Raw genomic sequence first — 19344 nt, 5'->3', positions numbered from 1 at the left:
CAGTTAGTTTCATTGATCGTTTAAATGGGTGAATTTAATGTTTACAGCAGCTGATTTTAAACTGATCACATTACAGCAGGTGTGTTTACACGTAGGAAACCAGGTCACGTAGAAGATGAACAATCCTGTTTCTGCTGTGCTGAATGAATCCTGGTTACCTGGTTGGCCATGAGGGACAGAGTCCGATCCAAGTCCTCCACCAGCTGCTGGAACGTCGGTCTGCGCGATGGAACGGGATGCCAGCACTCTCTCATCATCAGATACCTGGAAAAACATGGAAAACATGGAGAACATCACTCCTGCTGGATCCAGGGTGGAGCATCAGGTAAACCTGTTCACTTAGGATCCAGATCAGGATCAGATTCCGGATACAGGATCAGGGATAGGGTCAGGATCAAGATACAAATCAAGATCAGGATCAGGATCCAGATCAGAATCCAGATATAGGTTAAGATCAGGATGGGGGTTATGGTCAGGATCAAGATCAGGATCAGGATCCAGATCAGAATCCAGATATAGGTTAAGTTCAGGATGGGGGTTATGGTCAGGATCAAGATCAGGATCGGGATCAGGATCGGGATCAGGATCGGGATCAGGATCGGGATCAGGATCGGGATCAGGCCTCCGTCTCTCCTCTGATCACCTTTTGTTTTACCCACTCAGCTCTGTTCATCTTCTTCTTTCAAACACACTCTTCCTGTCCTCCCTCATCCTCCATCATTCATTCTTCCATCCTCTACCTCCTTCTCGCAGTCATCTGTCTTCCCTTGCTTTCTTCTATCCTTCCATCCCCCCTCCAACCTCAGTCATTCATCTTTCTATCCTCACTTTCTCCCCTTCAATCATTCACTGTCTCGCTCCTTTATCCACCCTCTCCCTCTCCCATGTATCTTTTTATTCTTCACCCCCTCTTCCCTTATCAATCCACCCAATCTTCCCTCTTTCATCCATCCTCCCTCCCCTCATCCATTTCCCATTTCTTATCTTTACTTCATCCATCCTCCACATCACTCTGTCATTCATCCCTCTATCCTTGCTTTCTTTCCCTTTGCCCATTCATCCGTCCTTCCTCCCACATTCATTAACCATTCATCCATCCTCCTCTCTTCCCCATCCACTCTTTCATCATCCCTCATCCTTTACCCCATCTCTAGACTTTCTTTTCCTTCTTTATATCACTCATTAGCCCTTTTCTTCAGACACCCCCCAGAAGAACCAATCAGAGAGCTTTCAGATGAACCCACACAGCTGAGACCTGCTACTGAACCAGAACTTACAGCTCCTGGGTGCACGCTGAGGGTTTTTCCATGCGGTGTCCCTCCTTCAGCAGCTTGAAGAGCTCCTCCACGGGGACGCCGGGGTAAGGAGACCCCCCGAGGGTGAAAATCTCCCACAGCAAGACTCCAAACGACCATCTGCAGCAGCACATGGAAGCACAAAACGTTTGTGGAACGGACTGAGCTGCAGACCCGGTGTACCTTCACCTGGTGGAAAGCTTGGACTTTTATGGGTTAGAAGGAAGCAGTAAGTTCTGAAGGACTCACACATCACTTTGGTGTGTATAGATGCGATCAAACAGAGCTTCAGGAGCCATCCACTTCACTGGCAAACGGCCCTGCAGGAACATTAACACGTCAGCATCTTGTCACATGGAAATGTCATCCATGTTCAGTCTGTTAAATCCGCCAGGCTCACGTTGGTGGTCTTCTTGTAGTAGTCGATGTGGTGGATGTCTCGGGCCAGACCAAAATCAGCGATCTTCATCACGTTGTCTTCGGTGACCAGCACGTTCCTGGCTGCCAGGTCTCTGTGGATACACTGAAGCAGGGAGGACCAGACTTCAGAGTCCTGAGTTTTTAACAGGAATATGGAAAATTGGCATAAGAAATGCAGCATCCGGCTGCAGCAGCTCACCTTCTTTGAAGCAAGGTACGCCATCCCTCTGGCCACCTGGTACGCAGCAGACACCAGGTCCCTGATCTCCACGCTGCCTAGCAAAGTCTGCCGTGACCCACTCCAGTACTCCAACCCGGCCGACCGGTGAGAGCGCAGATACTCCCTCAGATTCCCCTGCGAGGCGTACTCCACCACCACGTACAGCGGGCCTGCTCCAGGTTACCACGGCAATGAGAAAAACACAACCCACAAAGTTCTGCCAGCAATGTAGACACAAAAACACTCACCGTCCTGAGTGCAGGCGCCCAGCAGGTTGATGATGTTCTTGTGTTTGCCGATCATCTTCATCATCTCCATTTCAGAGATGAGGTCAGACAGGTCCTTCTCTGTGGCGTCAGCTGAACACAACAACAACTTCTCACAGTAAGTCAGTCTCCAGCTGCCTCTGCAGGATTCACACAGCATCTAAGCCTCTCTCTCACCTTTCAGCATCTTCACAGCCACCTTGGTGAGACGTGTGGGTTTATTTTTGTCAATCCCGACAGCCTCGGCCAGCACCACCTGACCGAAGCAGCCTTCACCCAGCGGCTTCCCCAGAGTCAGCCTGAAGAAAGCAGCCACAGAGTCAGCAGGCAGAGGCTGAGAAGGACGTTTATGGACTCACACAGAAAATACACAAGCGTGTACTGATTTGCAAACACAATGAACTTGCTGTGTAAACATTTTTCACGTGTAAAATGTAAATAAAAACTAAATTTAATTGTTTCCAAATCTCATCAACCCATATTTTATTCCCAATAGAACAAAAACATATCAGATGTTGAAACGGAGACATTTTACCATTTAATGGAAAATATGAGCTGATAGTGAATCTGATGCAGCAACATGTCTGGAAAAAAGTTGGAACAGAAGCAACAAAAGGCTGGAAAAGTAACAACTGAAGGAGCATCTGACAACCAACCAGGTTACCTGGTAACAGGTCAGTAACATGGCTGGTATAAAAGGAGCATTTCAGAGACGCAGAGTCTCTCAGATGGAAAGACGGACAGAGCTTCACCAATCTGAGACAAACTGGATCTAAAACTGTGGAACAGTTTCTGATAAATGTTCCTCTAACTTTAAAGATCCACCATCTACAGTGTATAGTACCAAAAGATTTAGAATATCAGGAGGAATCTCTGTGTGCATGGGAAAAGGCTGAATGCTGGTGACATGATTCTCTACTGAAAACCACTGCATGGACTCAGGAAGACTTCCGTAAATCACTGTCTGTAAACACAGTTCACCCTGAAATCCACACATGCAGGTTAAAGCTCCATCATGCAAAGAAGATGCCAGATGTGAACCAGAAACACCGCCATTTTCCCCGGACCAAAGCTAATTTAGGAGCTTTTTAGGTTTTCTGCTTCCCAGTGTGTGCAAACATCTTCTGTACTGCACAGATCTCATGTTGCCTCCTGTATAGGGGATCTAGTCAAGAAGAGGTTCAAAAGTGAAAGTTATATAAATGTAAATACTTCCACCAGTGAAATGCACGCCAAGGGCATTTCATGGATCTGAGGTTTACCCTCTTTCACGTGTTTGTGAATCATGATGAGTTTTTGTAATTTTACACTGAACTCAAACTTAAGATGCAGTTCCTCGCTGCTCCAGCAGGTGGCGATAAGCTGAAATAAACTGACTGATTAGTAAGGAATGCTGTTGGTGGAACTCTCAGCTGACTAACCAATCAGAGTTTACCTCTGCCTGTGCACATCATCATACAAACACGTGTCTTTTGGAGTGATTATGCGTCTGAAACGGTTTAATTTGGTTAAAATGTGAGGATGACGATGTGAGTAAGAATCGGCTTGTTTCTGGTGTGTTTGTCTCGGTCTGAGTGGCTCTGGTGTCGCACCGGTCACGTGGCAGTTCCCAAACGGGATCGTAGGGAAGTTCGTACTCCGACACTCCCACCAGGATGGTGGTAGCTGCGCTGGAGAGACGAGACTGACGCGTCAAACACATCCCGGACTGCAGGGAGGACGAAGACTCGCCCGACACCTGCAGAGGCCAAGAGACATGGTAAGCCTCGATGGACTGAAGTACGAGGACAAACCGGAGACAGAAGACTCACCTGTCTCTTCAGAGGAATGCTCTTAGCTAACGTCTGGACTGCCAGTTGCTTGTGGTAGTCGCTCTTCTTCGAGGTACAGCAGAGCCTGCAGATGATGGCTGTGACAGTGAGGATGAAGATGATGGAAAAGCCGAAGCAGTAGATGAAGATCTCCAGGTAGGTGGGTGAAGGTAGCGGGGACGGCGGCAGGTCTGAGGGGACAGAGGTGACCGTGAGCAGAGAGGCAGAGATTCAGCTTCGTTCAGTGAATGAGCTTAATTCCAACGCACCATCAAGGACGGTGAGCCACGCAGAGTGGTAGGACACACCGAAGGAGTTCTCCGCCAGGCAGGTGTACTGTCCCGCATCCTCCAGAGTTACATTCCTCAGAGTCAGAACCTCCACTTCTTCTTCTGTGGTGTCCAAACCTGAAGTCTGAGAGGAGAAATGAAGCTGAATCTGAGGCTTGTTCAGTTTACCTGCAGACTTTCATCTGTTACGAACAAGATACCATAAAATGTTATATTATATAATATGAATATATATGGGACGGCAGTGGCTCAGGTGGTAGAGCGGGTTGTCCAATGACTGGAAGGTCGGCGGTTTGATTCCCACTCCCCCAGTCATCTGTCATTGTGTCCTTGGGCAAGACACTTCTCCCTCCTTACCTCCAGTGTTGGCATCACTAGTGAATCACCAGGTATGAGTGAGGAGTGAATGAATATTAAAGCGCTTTGAGTGCCTTGAAAAAGCGCTGTATAAATCTAACCTATTATTATTACTATTATATACTATATATATGAGGGCCCGGGTCTCTGGGCTGCCCTGGTCTGCCTCTGACCTCCGTAGAGGCGTGGCCGCATTTGCACGATCTCACTCACCTCTCTTCATCACAGATCACTCCTCTTCCTCATCCTCTGCATGCTGACACAGTCACTGAGTTGTCCAGTGGGTTTTATACTAAGAGATAATTCTTTTTTTATTTTTCCTGTGAGTTAGTATCTGGTCGCTGTTATGCTACTTTCATGATGTCTTTTTGATTTGGTTATTATTTAACAACTCTTAATGACTAGCAGCTCTGTTTTTTGTTTTTTTTCCCAGTAAAAGTTGTAGGAAATGTTCTGGTGTGTTCATGTACAGGTGTAACAGTTTGTTGTCTGGTGATGGTGTGGATTGAAGGGTCGTTTTCTTCTGTCTGTGATCTTTTTGTCTCCTTTCTTCTTTCCCTTTTGCTCTTTTTGCTATTTTCCATCTTTTTCTGTCCCCTCCGGTCAGGTCCAGCAAGATTACATAGATTCCATGATTCAGTGTAAGTAAGTAAGTAAGTAAATAAATAAATAAATAAATAAATCAGATTATCAAGAGGAGCCTTACCCATAGGCCTCCCCTTGGCAGAGCAAATTTGTTCAGCACGATACAGCAACCAGATTATCATTTTGAAACTGAAACTGGTTTGAAAGTGGACTGAAACAGGGGGGAAACTGGACTGAGATTAGGCTAAAAGTGGACTGAAAAGAACTGAAACTGGTCTGAAAGTGGACTAAAAGTGGGCTGAAACTGGTTTGAAAGTGGACTGAAACCGGATTGAAACTAGGCTGAAAGTGTAAGGTGTGCTGTGTGTACCTTGAGAATCTGGATGTAGGGGGATCCGTCCGGTGACACTCTGCTGCCGTTGACGACGATGTGTTTGAGCCACTGGATGTGAGGCTGCGTGTCGCTGAACACTCGGCACACAAACTGCACGTCGCTGCCCACAACTGCAGTCTGATTGGCCAGCGGCCCGGCCTGCAGGATGGGCCGGTGAGGAGAACGCTCTGCAGCCATCAGGTTCAGAAGAAGCAGGTAGAAATTAATATGTTTGCTGAGATGGACACTGCACAACCTATAGGATGACGAGGATGACGGGCAGACACCTCCCTATGTGGTCATACAGGGCTAAATAAAATAAAAGGGCTTTCTGTGGAGAGTTAAGTCTCATGACTGGAGTTTTATCTCTATTTTAATAACAAGCAACTTCAGCATTTTGATAAAAGTGATAATAGAGGGGGAAAAAATGTAAGCTGCTAGTAACGGTGGATAAAAACCGGATGGTATCTGAAGGAACGGTGGCTGAGGAACATAAAGGTCATGATGGCAGCCAGATTCACAGCATTCAGCTAGATGCAGCTAGCACTGACAGCAAAGATGATGATTTATATGAGTAAATATAGAGTTTGAAAGCTCAGAATAAAGATATTTTTGTTTTCTACACCTCTTTTGTGGTGTTTCAATATGGCTTCCTGAGAATCATGTGACAGATTAAAGCATTGTTATTGGTTCCCTGTGGTCTTCCACCCTTTTCGAGGTATTGCATCGATCAAAGGGATGCATTTAGCGAAATGTGCCAGGACACATACTGGTAAAATGTTTTATATTTCTGATATCTTAGAAATTACGTAAAGACACAGTTAGTGAAACTTTTCACTCCCTCTGAACGTCGTATTTTCTGTCTTCTTCTCATCGTCTGAAGCAGATCGTACCGAGCACATCCAGCAGGTAGGTGTGTCTGAGGCTCCCATGTTCATTCTCCACCACACAGGTGTAGTTGCCTTTATCAGAGGGAACCACTGACTCCATTATCAGCGTCCACGTGTGGTCTCGAATCTGAAAGATGGAGGATAGGTAGTAGAAGATGATTTAATTGTTCTCCTAGAAACAAGCTCTAAAGTCTTCTCTCTGCATCAAACACACCTTAAACCCGCCGATTCGCTGGTCTTTCCGGACCTCTTTGTCGTTCTTGTACCAGCGCAGGGTGGGAACAGGGTTTCCGGTTGCTTGGCAACGAAACCTGACTGTCTTGCTGGCGGGAACCACGAGGAGCTGCTTCTCCATCTTCCCTGGCACCACCCACTGCGGCGTCATCGCTAACGAGGACATACCACGACTTGAATATCACCACAACAATCATTTATCTCTGCTTTTGTTCAGGCTTAAAGAGACTCACGTTGGAGCTTCTCGTTGCTGGTGGACAGCTCATTAGACAGTTTGTTTTCCTCTGAGGATGACTCATCGTCTTCTTCATCTTCAGATGACGTCACTGCATCTGGTTCAAAAGAAGTTAGATAAGGAGCTTGTGTGAATGTGGAAGCAGGAGAAGCAGCTCTACAAGTCTCAGAGGACAGACGATGTTTGAGGATTAACCTCTGACCTAAGAAAAGATTCACTGTGAGTGTTTCTGCAGCAGAGACGCTGACGCCACAGCAAAGCTACACCTAACCACTTCTGAGACTTCGCTAACCCCCTCCCCCACCCACCGCCCTGCACCGTTAACTACAGGCACAAAAACATCCTTCCATTCAGGAAGTTAGATGAGCACTGTCTTATTAAATAAGGACAACTTCCAGTGACATTGCGATGCTTTGGTTAATTTTAAAGAGAAAAACAGATTATTTCCTCCAACTACAGAGGAAAGAAGAGGGTCTTTTGGATGGTTTGTTGTTTTTTTTTACCAAATGAAAATTTCTGAATAAGTCCAAACTTCTGGAGCTCTCTGCTAGAAGATCAGAAACCTCCAAAGACGAGCCCGTAAGATCATGCATTAGGAGTCACTGCTGCAGCAGGGACCAGGGTGAGTTCCTGCTGCTTCCACAGGAATTAAGAAGGTCAACAGCAGCGTGGCACTGCTAATCAATGCTTCAATCGATCATCATCACTGTGAGCTCCTCTATAAAAGCAGAAGTTTAGTCAGTTTGCGGCATAAAAGTGTGTGTTAACACAATGCCAAGGAGGAAAGACATCAGCAATGAGTTACTGTTGCTGCCCATCAGTCTGGGAAGGATAATAAGGTCATTTCCAAACTATCTGGAGTCCATCATTCTATAGAGAGAAAGATTATTCACATGTGGAAAACATGGCGGTTGGAAAGTTGGTGTTAGATTCATCGTGATGTAGATGATTTAGAATTTATTTACTGAAGTTTTTGGACTGTTAATTAAAAACACAATGCTGAGGAACATAAAAGGTGGAACTCGGTATTGAAGAAGTGAAGTTCCGAACCATCCGTGGCGTGCATGCAACAGACACGATGGCTGGGTGTGCAATCCAACCAGTACCCTCTGCATTAAGAGCTAGCATGTAGAAATACTTCAGTATTTGCTCAGAAAGTCCGGTACGTTTAGGGAGGTGTGATTGTGCAAACAAACCTAGATGCAGATAAAAAAAAGTTGAACTTTGGTCCAGCTACGAATGTAGCTCTCGGTTTGATTGAAGTGAACTATATACAGGAAGGAGACTACAACGCTCGGCATTGTAGGTAAACACAACCAAACATACAAGCATGTTGGAACCTTGCGGCTCTGGCAGGAGAAAAGTCAGAAGTCTGTAAAAGTTCTGATAGAAATCTGATCAACCCAAGACCGCTAGCATCTGATGCAGGTCCATGTTTTACTCTGAAGGAAACACGTTACCCTGCATTAACCAATAGATGAACCAGTCTTCTTCTTCATTTGTCATAACAAATATGAGAAACATTGCTACACGTTTCCACTCAGAAAGTAGTCGTAGTGAAGTAGTCACACAGGGAACAAAGATGCATCAATAATGGTTTTATAATCACATTGTGATCAAATGAATCGTAACAAATAAAGACAGACCATTTACATTTACCATATCTCGGTATATGACATAATGTAATTGTGATGCTTCTAAAGATTCCCACCCCTCAGACATCCAACACAGCTGCCACTGGAAGTCCCAGCAGGTTCAGTCCAAGGTCAGACCAACCAACGCTGAGAGAAAATCAATCAATCAATCAATCAATCAATAAACTGAGTTCCATCTCAGACTCTCCAGGACTCGGTTAGGTTGTAAAATGTTAAAGATCATGATTTCTAACAATCCAGTTAGAAAAAGTCTGAAGAAGTTTGCCATAGTAGTGAGGACACGTCATTAAAAGTACTCGTTATATGAAGCAAGTATGAGGCCAGCAGCAGTGGGCCCAGGACAGAACTTTGGGGAACACCTGAAATCGGAGGTTCAGATAATGATAAAAATATAAACATGTACTGAGTTTAGAGCAAATGGAGTCCCCCAGGGGTCGGTCCTTGGACCTCTTCTGTTCAACCTGTATCTGCTCCCTTTGGGTCAAATATTACAGAACTATAGCATTAGTTATCAAAGTTATGCTGATGATACACAACTTTATGTGTCTCTGTCATCAGATGACTGCAGCCCAGCAGACTTATTGTGTCAGTGTCCGGAGCAAATAAACACCTGGATGAAGGAGAATTTTCTGCAATTAAATGAAGACAAAACTGATGCAGAGTAAAAAGCTTCACTAAGAAGCTTTTTACCAGCTCAGAAACACCAAGAGAAACTCCTCCATGCATTCATCTCCAGTAGGCTGGATTACTGTAATGGTCTTTTAACAGGACTTCCTAAAAAGAGCATTAAACATCTGCAGCTCATCCAGAACGCTGCTGCTAGAGTTTTAACCAGGACTAAGAGATCTGAACACATCACACCAGTTTTAAAATCTTTACACTGGTTTCTAGTTTATACTGGTTTCCAGTCAGTCACAGAATAGATTTTAAAACCCTTCTGCTTGTTTACAAATCCCAGAATGGTTTAGGCCCAGAATACATCTGTGATATGTTCAGAGAATATAAACCTAGCAGAGCTCTTAGATCCAAAGACTCTGGTCAACTAGTCCAGATCAGAGTCCACATCAGAGTGCAGACCAGAGTCCAGACCAGAGTCCAGGCCAGAGTCCAGATCAGAGTCCAGATCAGAGTCCACACCAGAGTCCACATCAGAGTACAGACCAGAGTCCAGATCAGAGTCCAGGCCAGAGTCCACACCAGAGTCCACATCAGAGTACAGACCAGAGTACAGACCAGAGTCCAGATCAGAGTCCAGATCAGAGTCCACACCAGAGTCCACATCAGAGTACAGACCAGAGTCCAGACCAGAGTCCAGGCCAGAGTCCAGATCAGAGTCCAGATCAGAGTACAGACCAGAGTCCAGATCAGAGTCCAGATCAGAGTCCAGATCAGAGTCCACACCAGAGTCCACATCAGAGTACAGACCAGAGTACAGACCAGAGTCCAGATCAGAGTCCAGATCAGAGTCCACACCAGAGTCCACATCAGAGTACAGACCAGAGTCCAGATCAGAGTCCAGGCCAGAGTCCACATCAGAGTGCAGACCAGAGTCCAGACCAGAGTCCAGACTAAACATGGAGAAGCAGCATTTAGCTGTTATGCTGCAAACAAATGGAACAAACTGCCAGTGGAGATTAAACTTTCCCCAAATGTAGACATTTTTAAATCCAGGTTAAAAACATTTCTTTTCTCATGCGCCTATGCATGAAATCTGCACAACAACCTTTAACTTAACTTGCTTTTAATCATTTTAATGTAATTTTTGCAATTTATTGCTGCCTTTTACTTCTTCTGAATGCTTCTTTGCACCATCTGTGATTCTTTTAATGTGTTATGTAAAGCACTTTGAATTATCCTGTACATGAAATGTTTTATACAAATAAACTGCCTTGCCTATTTACATTATTATCTCAAACTCATAATCCACTAATATAGCACACTGAAAAAAAGTCTTTAATTTGAGTTTTACACTTTTTATAAATCCGTCTTCATTTACATGAGAAAGTTAAGACGTTCTGGGTTTTTACACATTTTTTCTTTAGAGTAGTCTAAAAACAAAGGGAAAACAAGCAAACAAAAGTGTACCAGAACTCCTTAGACCAAGTTTGTTAACACATGTCTCATTTTATCTGACAGAGCAAAGCCCAAAGAGATTCAGTTTACAGGAATATAACCAAAACGACAGAAACAATGAATCTCATCTGAGGCTTAAATGGCAGAATATGGGACTTTCTTCCTCTATACTTTAAGGAAATATTAACTAGTCACTGCAGCCACACTCGGGAAAGGAAGGAGAAGTTGCACCTGTGAGCAGAAATAATCTTTGACTCCTCTGAATGTGCAGACTGAGGTAAACATCTGGTAGACATGGCTGAGCTCTGGACCTGAGCAGGAATGTCTTGTGATTTGATCTGAGAGCAGGGAATGCAGGGGAAGTGCTGCGATTCCTGATCTGAATGGAGTGGGAAACTGAAAATAGGCTTCATTTATGAGAGGACGCTGCAGCAGAAAGGCCCAATTTGATGTGTTCTCAACCGAGACAAAAACAAGCGTTTATGGGCTCAATCACAGTGTCAGGAATTCAGATAGCTGCAGGATGATATAGCCATGCATGTCTGCCCAAAGACTCCGAGAAGCTGTGTGCATGTTGTCTGAAAGGATGTGCTTGTGTCTGAGTGATCATAACACACTCAGACTGTGTGCATGTGTCTCTGCATTACAGCGTCTGAACAGGACACACAGGCCATAACCAGCATGCTGGGAGCCAAGCCTCGGTTACACCATGAACAATCTCTTTAACTAGTTTCACATGCTGCCCAGCCAAAAACAGCCAAACCAAGAAAAAGTCACTTTCCTGTTAAAGAAATTCGCTCATTGGAAAGTTTTATAGCACTTTTATAGAACAGCAGAGACTAAAACGCCACGACCACAACTGGGATCAGACATGCAGGAGTTGGCAAACAACAGAGGCAGGCGAGTCCCAAACAGACAACCCCAAGTTCAGGAACAGGCCGGGACACCAGTAACACCACGTTGCTGGTGGAGAAAGACACACTGGACTGAATACTGAAGTTTTAATGATTGATTCAATCACCTCACATCAAATGTCTGCTTCCATCTGATGTCAAACAGCTTCACATAAATAAGCTGCTCTAAGGCAGAAGATATGCTTCAGATGCTTTTTTCTCTGGTAAATAGGAAGGTTTTTGCTCAACCACAATTTCCCCACATTTTAGTTTATAAAACAAATTAAAAAACCTAAAAAAGCTGTATGAAGTTTAGGTTTACACTGGTGACTAATTCTGGATATGAATGAATAAATATGAATCAATAGATGTAGCAGCATAAAGGTCGACCAGAAGAAGAAAGCAGAATTATTACTAACAGAACTTTGTAGAAAGAACACACAGACCAACAGTGACCAAACCTTTTCTCATCTCATCGTTCTCTCAAGTCTTGGCTTTCAGGAGAAAAAATATTGTTATGAAACAAACACACAACAGAAACTGATTTCCATGTTTCCACTTTTTCCTCATTTCCAGTTATTCCTGCTACTATTTACCTGCTATCCTCACTAAACCAACTCCAGCTCAGCTGCTTTGTGGCGCCCCAGAGTGCATCAGAAACGTCTTCTTGCTTATTCCAGCCATAGAGGAGCATTATTTTTCTTCTTTTCACACACACAATAGAACTTTCTGCTCACTGGTTGATCTTTGGCTGCTCCTGATTGGACGTTACCGTCAATCTAAGCTCTCTGATTGTGGAAAGTCTGACAGGAAGTGGCTTCATCATCATGTCAGGTCTAAATAGAGGTCTCTTAGCAACATAGTAGTGATTGGTGATGTTTAATACTGTTATCATGGATCATGGTGATTTACCAGATAGAGTCTCTGAATAAAACTACATTTAGTGGCTGGATTGTAAACCTCCTGGACGGGATAGAAGTGCTGGAAAACTTCCGTAGATCAGCTAAAGGGTAGCTATCCATCACAGAGCTACACACTACCGCTGCTGAGAAACTGATGAGGATAGAAGTGACAGCACTGGGGGGTGCCGGAGATCTAGTGGAGTTTTGAGGGTTAAATATTCAGCCTGGGTGAAGAGAAACTCCTTTCGATGCAAAGCTGCTTCTCCACATCAAAAAGAGTTAGTTTAGGTGCTTCAGGCATCTGATTAGGATCTACTGGTTGCCTCCCATTGGATTGTTTTGGGAAAATCCTACTAGGGGCAGACCCTGGATCTCCCTTTTAGAATAGAATAGAATAGAATAGAATAGAAAGCCTTTATTGTCATTATACAGAGTACAATGACAATTTCTTTAGAAGTGTAAATAAAGAACACAATATAAATAGCAGCTATAAAAAGGCACTTCAGATGAATGGATTGCATCGTGTATGAGCAGGTGTTATTACAGTCTGAGGTGGTATGGGCGGGTCTGTAAGTAATCAGTGTAGTAGTCTGAGTGTATGTGGTCATTTAGGAAAGTGATCAGCTCAGGCCCATCAGTGCAGGTTTGAGTTCAGCGTGGTCACAGCTTTGGGATTGGAATGTCTCGGAATCCAGGAGGATCTGTAGAGTGTCGCTGGAGAGAACCCGACCTCAGAAAATAGATGGATGAACGCCCGAGACAATGTCATTAGAAAAATGAATCTGGATACTAACCAGTAGGGATAAATTAGCATCTAAAACAGGCATGTCAAACTGGTCCAGCAAAGGGCCGTGTGGCTGCAGGTTTTTGTTCCAACCAAGCAGCAGCACACCAGATTTGACTAATTCAATCAACTGATTGCTCAGTCTTCAGACAGCTGATTTGGTCAAACTGGTGTGCTCTTGGGCTGGTTGGAACAAAAACCTGCAGCCACACGGCCCTTTGCTGGACCAGTTTGACATGCCTGATCTAAAAGGGTGGCTTATTCCAGCAGCATTGTTGATGCTGACATTGCTGACTTCCTCCACCATCCCTCCACCATCCTCCACCATCCTCCACCATCTGGACTCCAGATAACGACGACTGGCACCAGGGTTGACTTGGAAATATGCTGAGCTTTCTTTTTTCCCTGTATGTACGTGATGCTTTGGTACCGAAATGGTACAAGTCAGATTTTGGATCCTTTTGGTAAGTTTTCATGTAAAAATGGCCCAGACAAATAAATAAATAAAATCCCTTCAGGTCTAAACATATAAAAGAGACATTTTTGTGCTTTTCTCTGTGAACTTTGACGAGCTTTTGCTGCACGTCCGTCATGTGTCAGCGTACAGAGTCGGAGGCTGTTTGTTTCCATGCCAGCTTGTAGTGTGTAGCATGCCTCTGTTTGGCCAGCGTGTTGCAGGTTAAAAAGGAACTCTTTTTTGTGTGTTAGGGGTGCAACTAATGAGCGAAAGGGCTGCAGAACGTTCACCACAAAACTGTTCAGGTTTTGGAACTCAAATAAAATTCACAGACCTAAAAGTCCCTGCTTCAGTTAAAATATCTGAGAGAAAAACCACAATGTGTTTGCTTCTAGACATCTGTGGAGTATGTTACCTGTGTCTAGGTCTTCCGTGGCTGGTCTGGACCGGCCTGTGGGGAACTGAACCAGCAGCAGGAGGAGGAGATGCAGTGTGGGGGTCCCATGGTGTCCTAATGCATCAGCTTATTGTGACTTTCAGGCTGCAAAAAGAATAAAATCAGACTCATTTACAGCTCATCATGTCTTAGCAAACAGTCTGAGCTGTGGAACTTCACGAAGGACTTTCACCTGAAAATCTTTCACACAGCTGCTGTTTCTTCATCACCTTTAACACCTGGAGGCCACGCCCCCTTCAGCTCCCTGCTAAATCTCAGTCAGGTGGTCAAACACGAGGCTGGCAGGCCGTAAATCAGACGTGCACGATGCCTAAAAGCAAACACCTCCACCATTTGTCTCCATGAAGGTGTGAAGGAGCTGAAGAGAAAAACTTAACCTTCATCCTCACAACAACACAGTTTATTCAGGTTCTAAACGACTTCTTCACGTTTTCAGTAAGAACTACAACCACCCGCTTTGTTCCAGGTAAAGGTGCAGGTGTTTGCATCAGAAGCTCCAGCTTTGTCCTCACTTTACCTGCACAAACATCCAAATTGCATGCTGATGATCACAGAGAGTCCGTTTTAACAGAAAAACTGGGAGCCAAATTCCAAAAAGCTGGGTCAGCCTGGGATCTGATCTTTCCATAGAATCCAGACTCCATGGGGTTCATGATTTTCATTTCCATCATCATCCATCATCATCATCATCATTGATCATAAGTTATTTGTTCCCACACCCTCCACCATGTAATAAATAAAGACTTTAACGGGAAATATTTCATTCATCAATATGTATAATGTTGTGTTTAAGTGTTCTCTTTTTTCTGAGCTGTGTATTTTGAACTGGACTCATCTGAACTGGTTTCCATGACAATCCATCAGTACCCCTGTCAAACTCCAGTGATGACGCTCAGAAACTTATTTACAGCATTTCTCTCAGCAAAAACTGTTGGACTGGATGACCTGAAGAAGAATGAAGCTGGTCAGACCAAATATCCTCTTCCAAGCTCCTCAGAACTGGACATACACGTTACTTTGGCTCGTGGACTACTTGTGTGGCTGCTCCAGGAGTGTATCAGTGGCTCATCAACTCCACCTCTAGATGCACAGAGAGGTCAAATTGGTCCAAAAACATACAGAAAAACTGAGAGGAGCACCAGTATCAAAGGCCTCGTCAGAAGACACACAGCCGTGGGCCAGTGTGGATGATGCAGGTTACTTAATCTGCACATTTGACTCTAAAATGTAACAAAATCCTGAAAAGTTTCCCATCGCCAGTTCTTAAACTGTGATGTTTCCTAGATAAAACACAGACAAACACGCTAAGTAAACGTCCTGAACTCTGAGGCAGCACATCAGGAAGGTAAATGATACTCATCATCACACGGTGAAGGCCACTTGGCTGCCCTCGCTCAGCCTCAGATCAGCTGAGCATCATGTTTGCAGCCAACACTCGGCTCTATCATTACAGTCTGTCTCTCCAGCTCCGCCACAGCGCCTGCCTGCCTGCGTGCACACGCAGCACGTGCATGTGGTCGAGGGCGGAGTCCTCCAGCATGATGAGCAGAGCAGCAGATGGGTGTAACACTCAGCACACAACACCTCTTTAATTAATGCTCACATTTTCCTCCATCCAGCTGTGAGGGTAAACATGTCCACGTACGAACTCCTGCTGCAGAGTTACACTTCGCCTGACCGTCCACAACGCATGCGGCATGACCAGTAACACACCCCGATGTTTAACCTCAACAACAGGAGGGTGCAGATGTGCAACATCTGGAGATAAGATGCAGAAAAATGAAAAGACACAAACACTGGAACCAGAACAGTTTTACTGTTAGCTGGACTTCTACATCCCGTCAGCAGAGGTGGCTTCTGGGCAGATGAAATAACACCAAAAAGTTTTCTGTTGGACCTGCTTCACTGACAGTTCACTCCAAGGTTCCCAAACGAGGGCCTGGGGCCCCTCTACAGTGGTCTCAGACAGTACATGAAGGTCATATGAAGCAGTCACCTGATTTAAGGTGGACGTTGGTCTGTTTTTACTGAATCCATTAGAAGTGTTTATAACGGTGCTGTGGTGGAACCAACAAAAACTGCTGTTTACAGCAAACTGATGAACTAGAGTCGGGACATAAAGACACTTGTTTGGAAGGAAAAATCGTCTGTAAAGAAACTTAATTTTAGCAGAAGATTGAAAATATTTATTAACATATTTTCCAAATTGATTTTTAAATTTTTATTTACAGCTTTAATATTTGCACATTTTCGTATTTCTCATTTATATCTATTATTTAACATATTCTTGTACATATTTATTTATTGATTTTATTTATTTACATATTTTTCATACTTTACTATCAGCTTATTGGACTTTTTTTTGTTTTCCATGTATTATTCTCCCTAAAGTCCATCAGACCGCTGCATTTAGGTCAGAACAACTGCTGCTCGAGTCCTTATTAATAGTAGGAAAGTGGGTTAGTAGGACTCCAGTCCTCTTTAGATCTTCACACTGATTTTTACAGTCCTGCTGTTATTTAGCAAAGGCACTGAATGGGTTTTGGGGCCAAGTTAGCATTCAGGATCTTCTTATTCAGGGACCTGAGGGATGCAACAAGATCCCTCAGGTCTGGTTGATCCCAGACCTGAGAGACGATTCCTGTTCCCAGAGTCAGAACATGGAAAAGGCAGCGTTCAGCTTTTATGCTCCTCACATGTGGAAAAACTCCCAGAAAATCTCAGGTCTGCCAATTGTTTCGCTGTGAGCCCCTAACCTTTCCTACATAACAGCTAACACAACACCTAACACAACTTATATTTCTATAAAAATTATAATTTCCCTTATGGATAAATGTCACATTATTTCATAAAGTGTTCATTGTTTAAAAAAAACTATAGTTTAGCATTTAGCAAATACATTTTACACGCACACACAGTATGCTGGCTCATAAAGTTGGGAGAAAACTGCTCTAGAGCACTCAACCTGGCTGGAGATGTTTAATTGTGACACAATAATGTAGTTTGGTGGCTGTGAAAGGCTGAAGCAGCTCTAAGAAGTTTACAGGTTCAACAAGACGTAAACTCGCTCTAAAAGCAGAAGACTAGACACTAGACACTAGACTAGACACATCTCTGAATCAGCTACCGAGCACCAGGATAAAGACACAGCGGAAGTAAGCAGACAAGTAAACAGAAACCTGGAATGAGTCCTGGCAGGACTCTGCACCAGCAAGCTGAACCTGATGTCTGGCTCACACCATTTAGTCTGTTAGAGCTTCCATGCTGAAGCCATCACCCACACACCAGATTCTGCAGCCTGCTGGCAGAGTGACACACCGGGTCCGGCTGATGCCTCCCATGCACCAGAGCTGGAAAACACAGAGCCAGCAAAGAAGGAGGAGGCTGTAAACTTCACCCGTTTGTTTAAATCATCATGGAGCACAAAGCTGGTGACATAAGGCTGGAAAATAAACAGTAAAAAGGTAGAATTACATGAATTTGTCCTGCATGATGACAAGAAATCTGCATGCAGAGCAGAAAAATGAGTCAGACTCCCCATACACGCTCTGCATGTTTCAGGTCTTCATCATGACAACATGAACTGGGATGATGGGAAATGAGACAGACCGAGCCTGGACAGATCCAGCTGTTCATGGCTGTTTGGAAGTTAATGAAGCAGATTTACAACGGGTGGAATTTAGTAACTGTTCCATTTTTATCAAAAAAGCTTTTAGCTGCTTCCAGCTAGAGCTATTCATTTGATCTGAAAACAAACTAAACACAGCCTGCTGATGAGATAAAATACAAATGTGTGGTATACAGCATTTTCAACTTTTATAGAATACAATTAAAAATATCCATCAGTAAAATGAAAATAATCATCCGTTGCTCCTCTGAGACACGTTTTATATCTCTGAGTCTGAGCTGGACTTCTGTCAGACAAATGAAATAAAAATCAGCAAGTTAACTATCTGAATATAGTCCTGGATTAAAGTACATTTTAAAGTTAGTTGTTTCCATCAGATGCTGCTGGACTGTCCCTTTACTCCACTACTGTACATTTACACTGAAGGCTTTCTGTAGGGTGACACATTTCATTTCTGCTGCACCTCTGTTATATCATAATGTAGTAATAAGACTGGTACTTTTTTAAATTTTTGGAGCATTTTTGCTTAAAACAACTTTAAAAATCAGATGTAGTGTATTTCACAGTCAGCTGCATTAGAACAAATCCTCCTGTATGCTGTGATAAAGCTCACCGTGCATGCGTGGTCCCAGTGTCCAACTTCTACTTCTGCAAAGACCTAAACTAAAGAAAGATTTCTGAATTATAATGCAGCTTTCAGGTTTGCTCAAAGAGATAATTCCTTAACTCACATCCTGTTTAAGCTTCACACATTTTTGTCTTTTTACTGTGCTGCAGTATTTCCACACAGAGGACATTAAATACCGGTGAGAACAAACAATAAGTCCATTAAAGAGGCCGAGGCAGGCCTCGCTGCAGCTGCTAAAGCACAGAAACTTCAGCTGGGATCTGAAACGGACCTGGACAAGATGCTGAACCCGACAGCAGCGGAGGTCTGGGCGGCTGCTCGGTCCGCCCGAAGCTGGAGTCTGTCCCCGGACCGTAAAACCACCAGCTGATGACTTTCCAGGACTGCTTTAAATTTCATCCAACAGAATCATATCTGCAGCACAGTTTCTACCACACTGGGTTTGTGCCCATCCGTACACAGGGTCTAGTTAACGGTAAAATCCTGGCGGAGTAATTCCAACCGAGAGGCTCTTCACCGTCGGGGTGAAACGCAGGAACGGCTCCGTTCATTAACGGCGTTGCTTCTTAAACCCGAGAGAAACGCCTCCAGGGGGAGTTTCCTTCCCTCAGCTCCTCCATCCACGAGTCCAGGGTCCGTAGTCCCTGCAGGTCCGAGCAGCCTGCGGGGACTCGCTGCTGCGGGAGGTCGGTGTGTAAAGCTGCAACCTGGGACCTGCGGTGGTGTGAACGTAAATCATGACAAAGCGACGTCAAATTTTAGTTTAGGATTAACTTGAACTTAGCTTTGTTCTGGAGCCCTGAAGCTATTTAAAAAAATAATAATGCTGCACAAGATGCTCAAAATGAGCTGCAAACCCTTTAGCTGTTCAGCCAGAGGCTTCTTCAGGTC

General features: G+C 44.2%; 2 protein-coding genes across 4 annotated transcripts in view; one reads left to right on the top strand and one right to left on the bottom strand.

Annotated features, from left to right (window-relative positions):
* stc1l (stanniocalcin 1, like) overlaps positions 1–12130 on the top strand; it is a 26810-nt gene extending 14680 nt beyond the window's left edge. The window contains exon 6 of the mRNA XM_041970323.1: positions 12115–12130. The gene's annotated coding sequence lies outside the window, so the exon portion shown is untranslated. The remainder of the gene's footprint in view (positions 1–12114) is intronic.
* Positions 1–19344, bottom strand: part of fgfr1b (fibroblast growth factor receptor 1b) — a 20064-nt gene extending 720 nt beyond the window's left edge. Inside the window, exons 1-17 of one of the 3 annotated variants that reach the window (XM_041970321.1) lie at positions 18725–19344; positions 18439–18488; positions 14156–14281; positions 6975–7073; positions 6722–6894; positions 6511–6634; positions 5615–5805; positions 4282–4426; positions 4013–4203; positions 3794–3939; positions 2379–2500; positions 2184–2294; positions 1915–2105; positions 1696–1818; positions 1545–1615; positions 1278–1415; positions 159–264 (exon numbers count right to left, since the gene is read on the bottom strand). In XM_041970321.1, the coding sequence (XP_041826255.1) occupies positions 159–264; positions 1278–1415; positions 1545–1615; positions 1696–1818; positions 1915–2105; positions 2184–2294; positions 2379–2500; positions 3794–3939; positions 4013–4203; positions 4282–4426; positions 5615–5805; positions 6511–6634; positions 6722–6892 (1830 nt within the window). In that variant the 5' untranslated portion in view covers positions 6893–6894; positions 6975–7073; positions 14156–14281; positions 18439–18488; positions 18725–19344. The remainder of the gene's footprint in view (positions 1–158; positions 265–1277; positions 1416–1544; positions 1616–1695; positions 1819–1914; positions 2106–2183; positions 2295–2378; positions 2501–3793; positions 3940–4012; positions 4204–4281; positions 4427–5614; positions 5806–6510; positions 6635–6721; positions 6895–6974; positions 7074–14155; positions 14282–18438; positions 18489–18724) is intronic. The other 2 variants (XM_041970322.1, XM_041970320.1) reach the window with 2 other exon arrangements.

The sequence above is a fragment of the Melanotaenia boesemani genome, chromosome 19, assembly GCF_017639745.1.
Source record: "Melanotaenia boesemani isolate fMelBoe1 chromosome 19, fMelBoe1.pri, whole genome shotgun sequence".
NCBI classification, from domain to species: domain Eukaryota; kingdom Metazoa; phylum Chordata; class Actinopteri; order Atheriniformes; family Melanotaeniidae; genus Melanotaenia; species Melanotaenia boesemani.
This window is presented reverse-complemented; position numbering and strand designations above follow the sequence as displayed.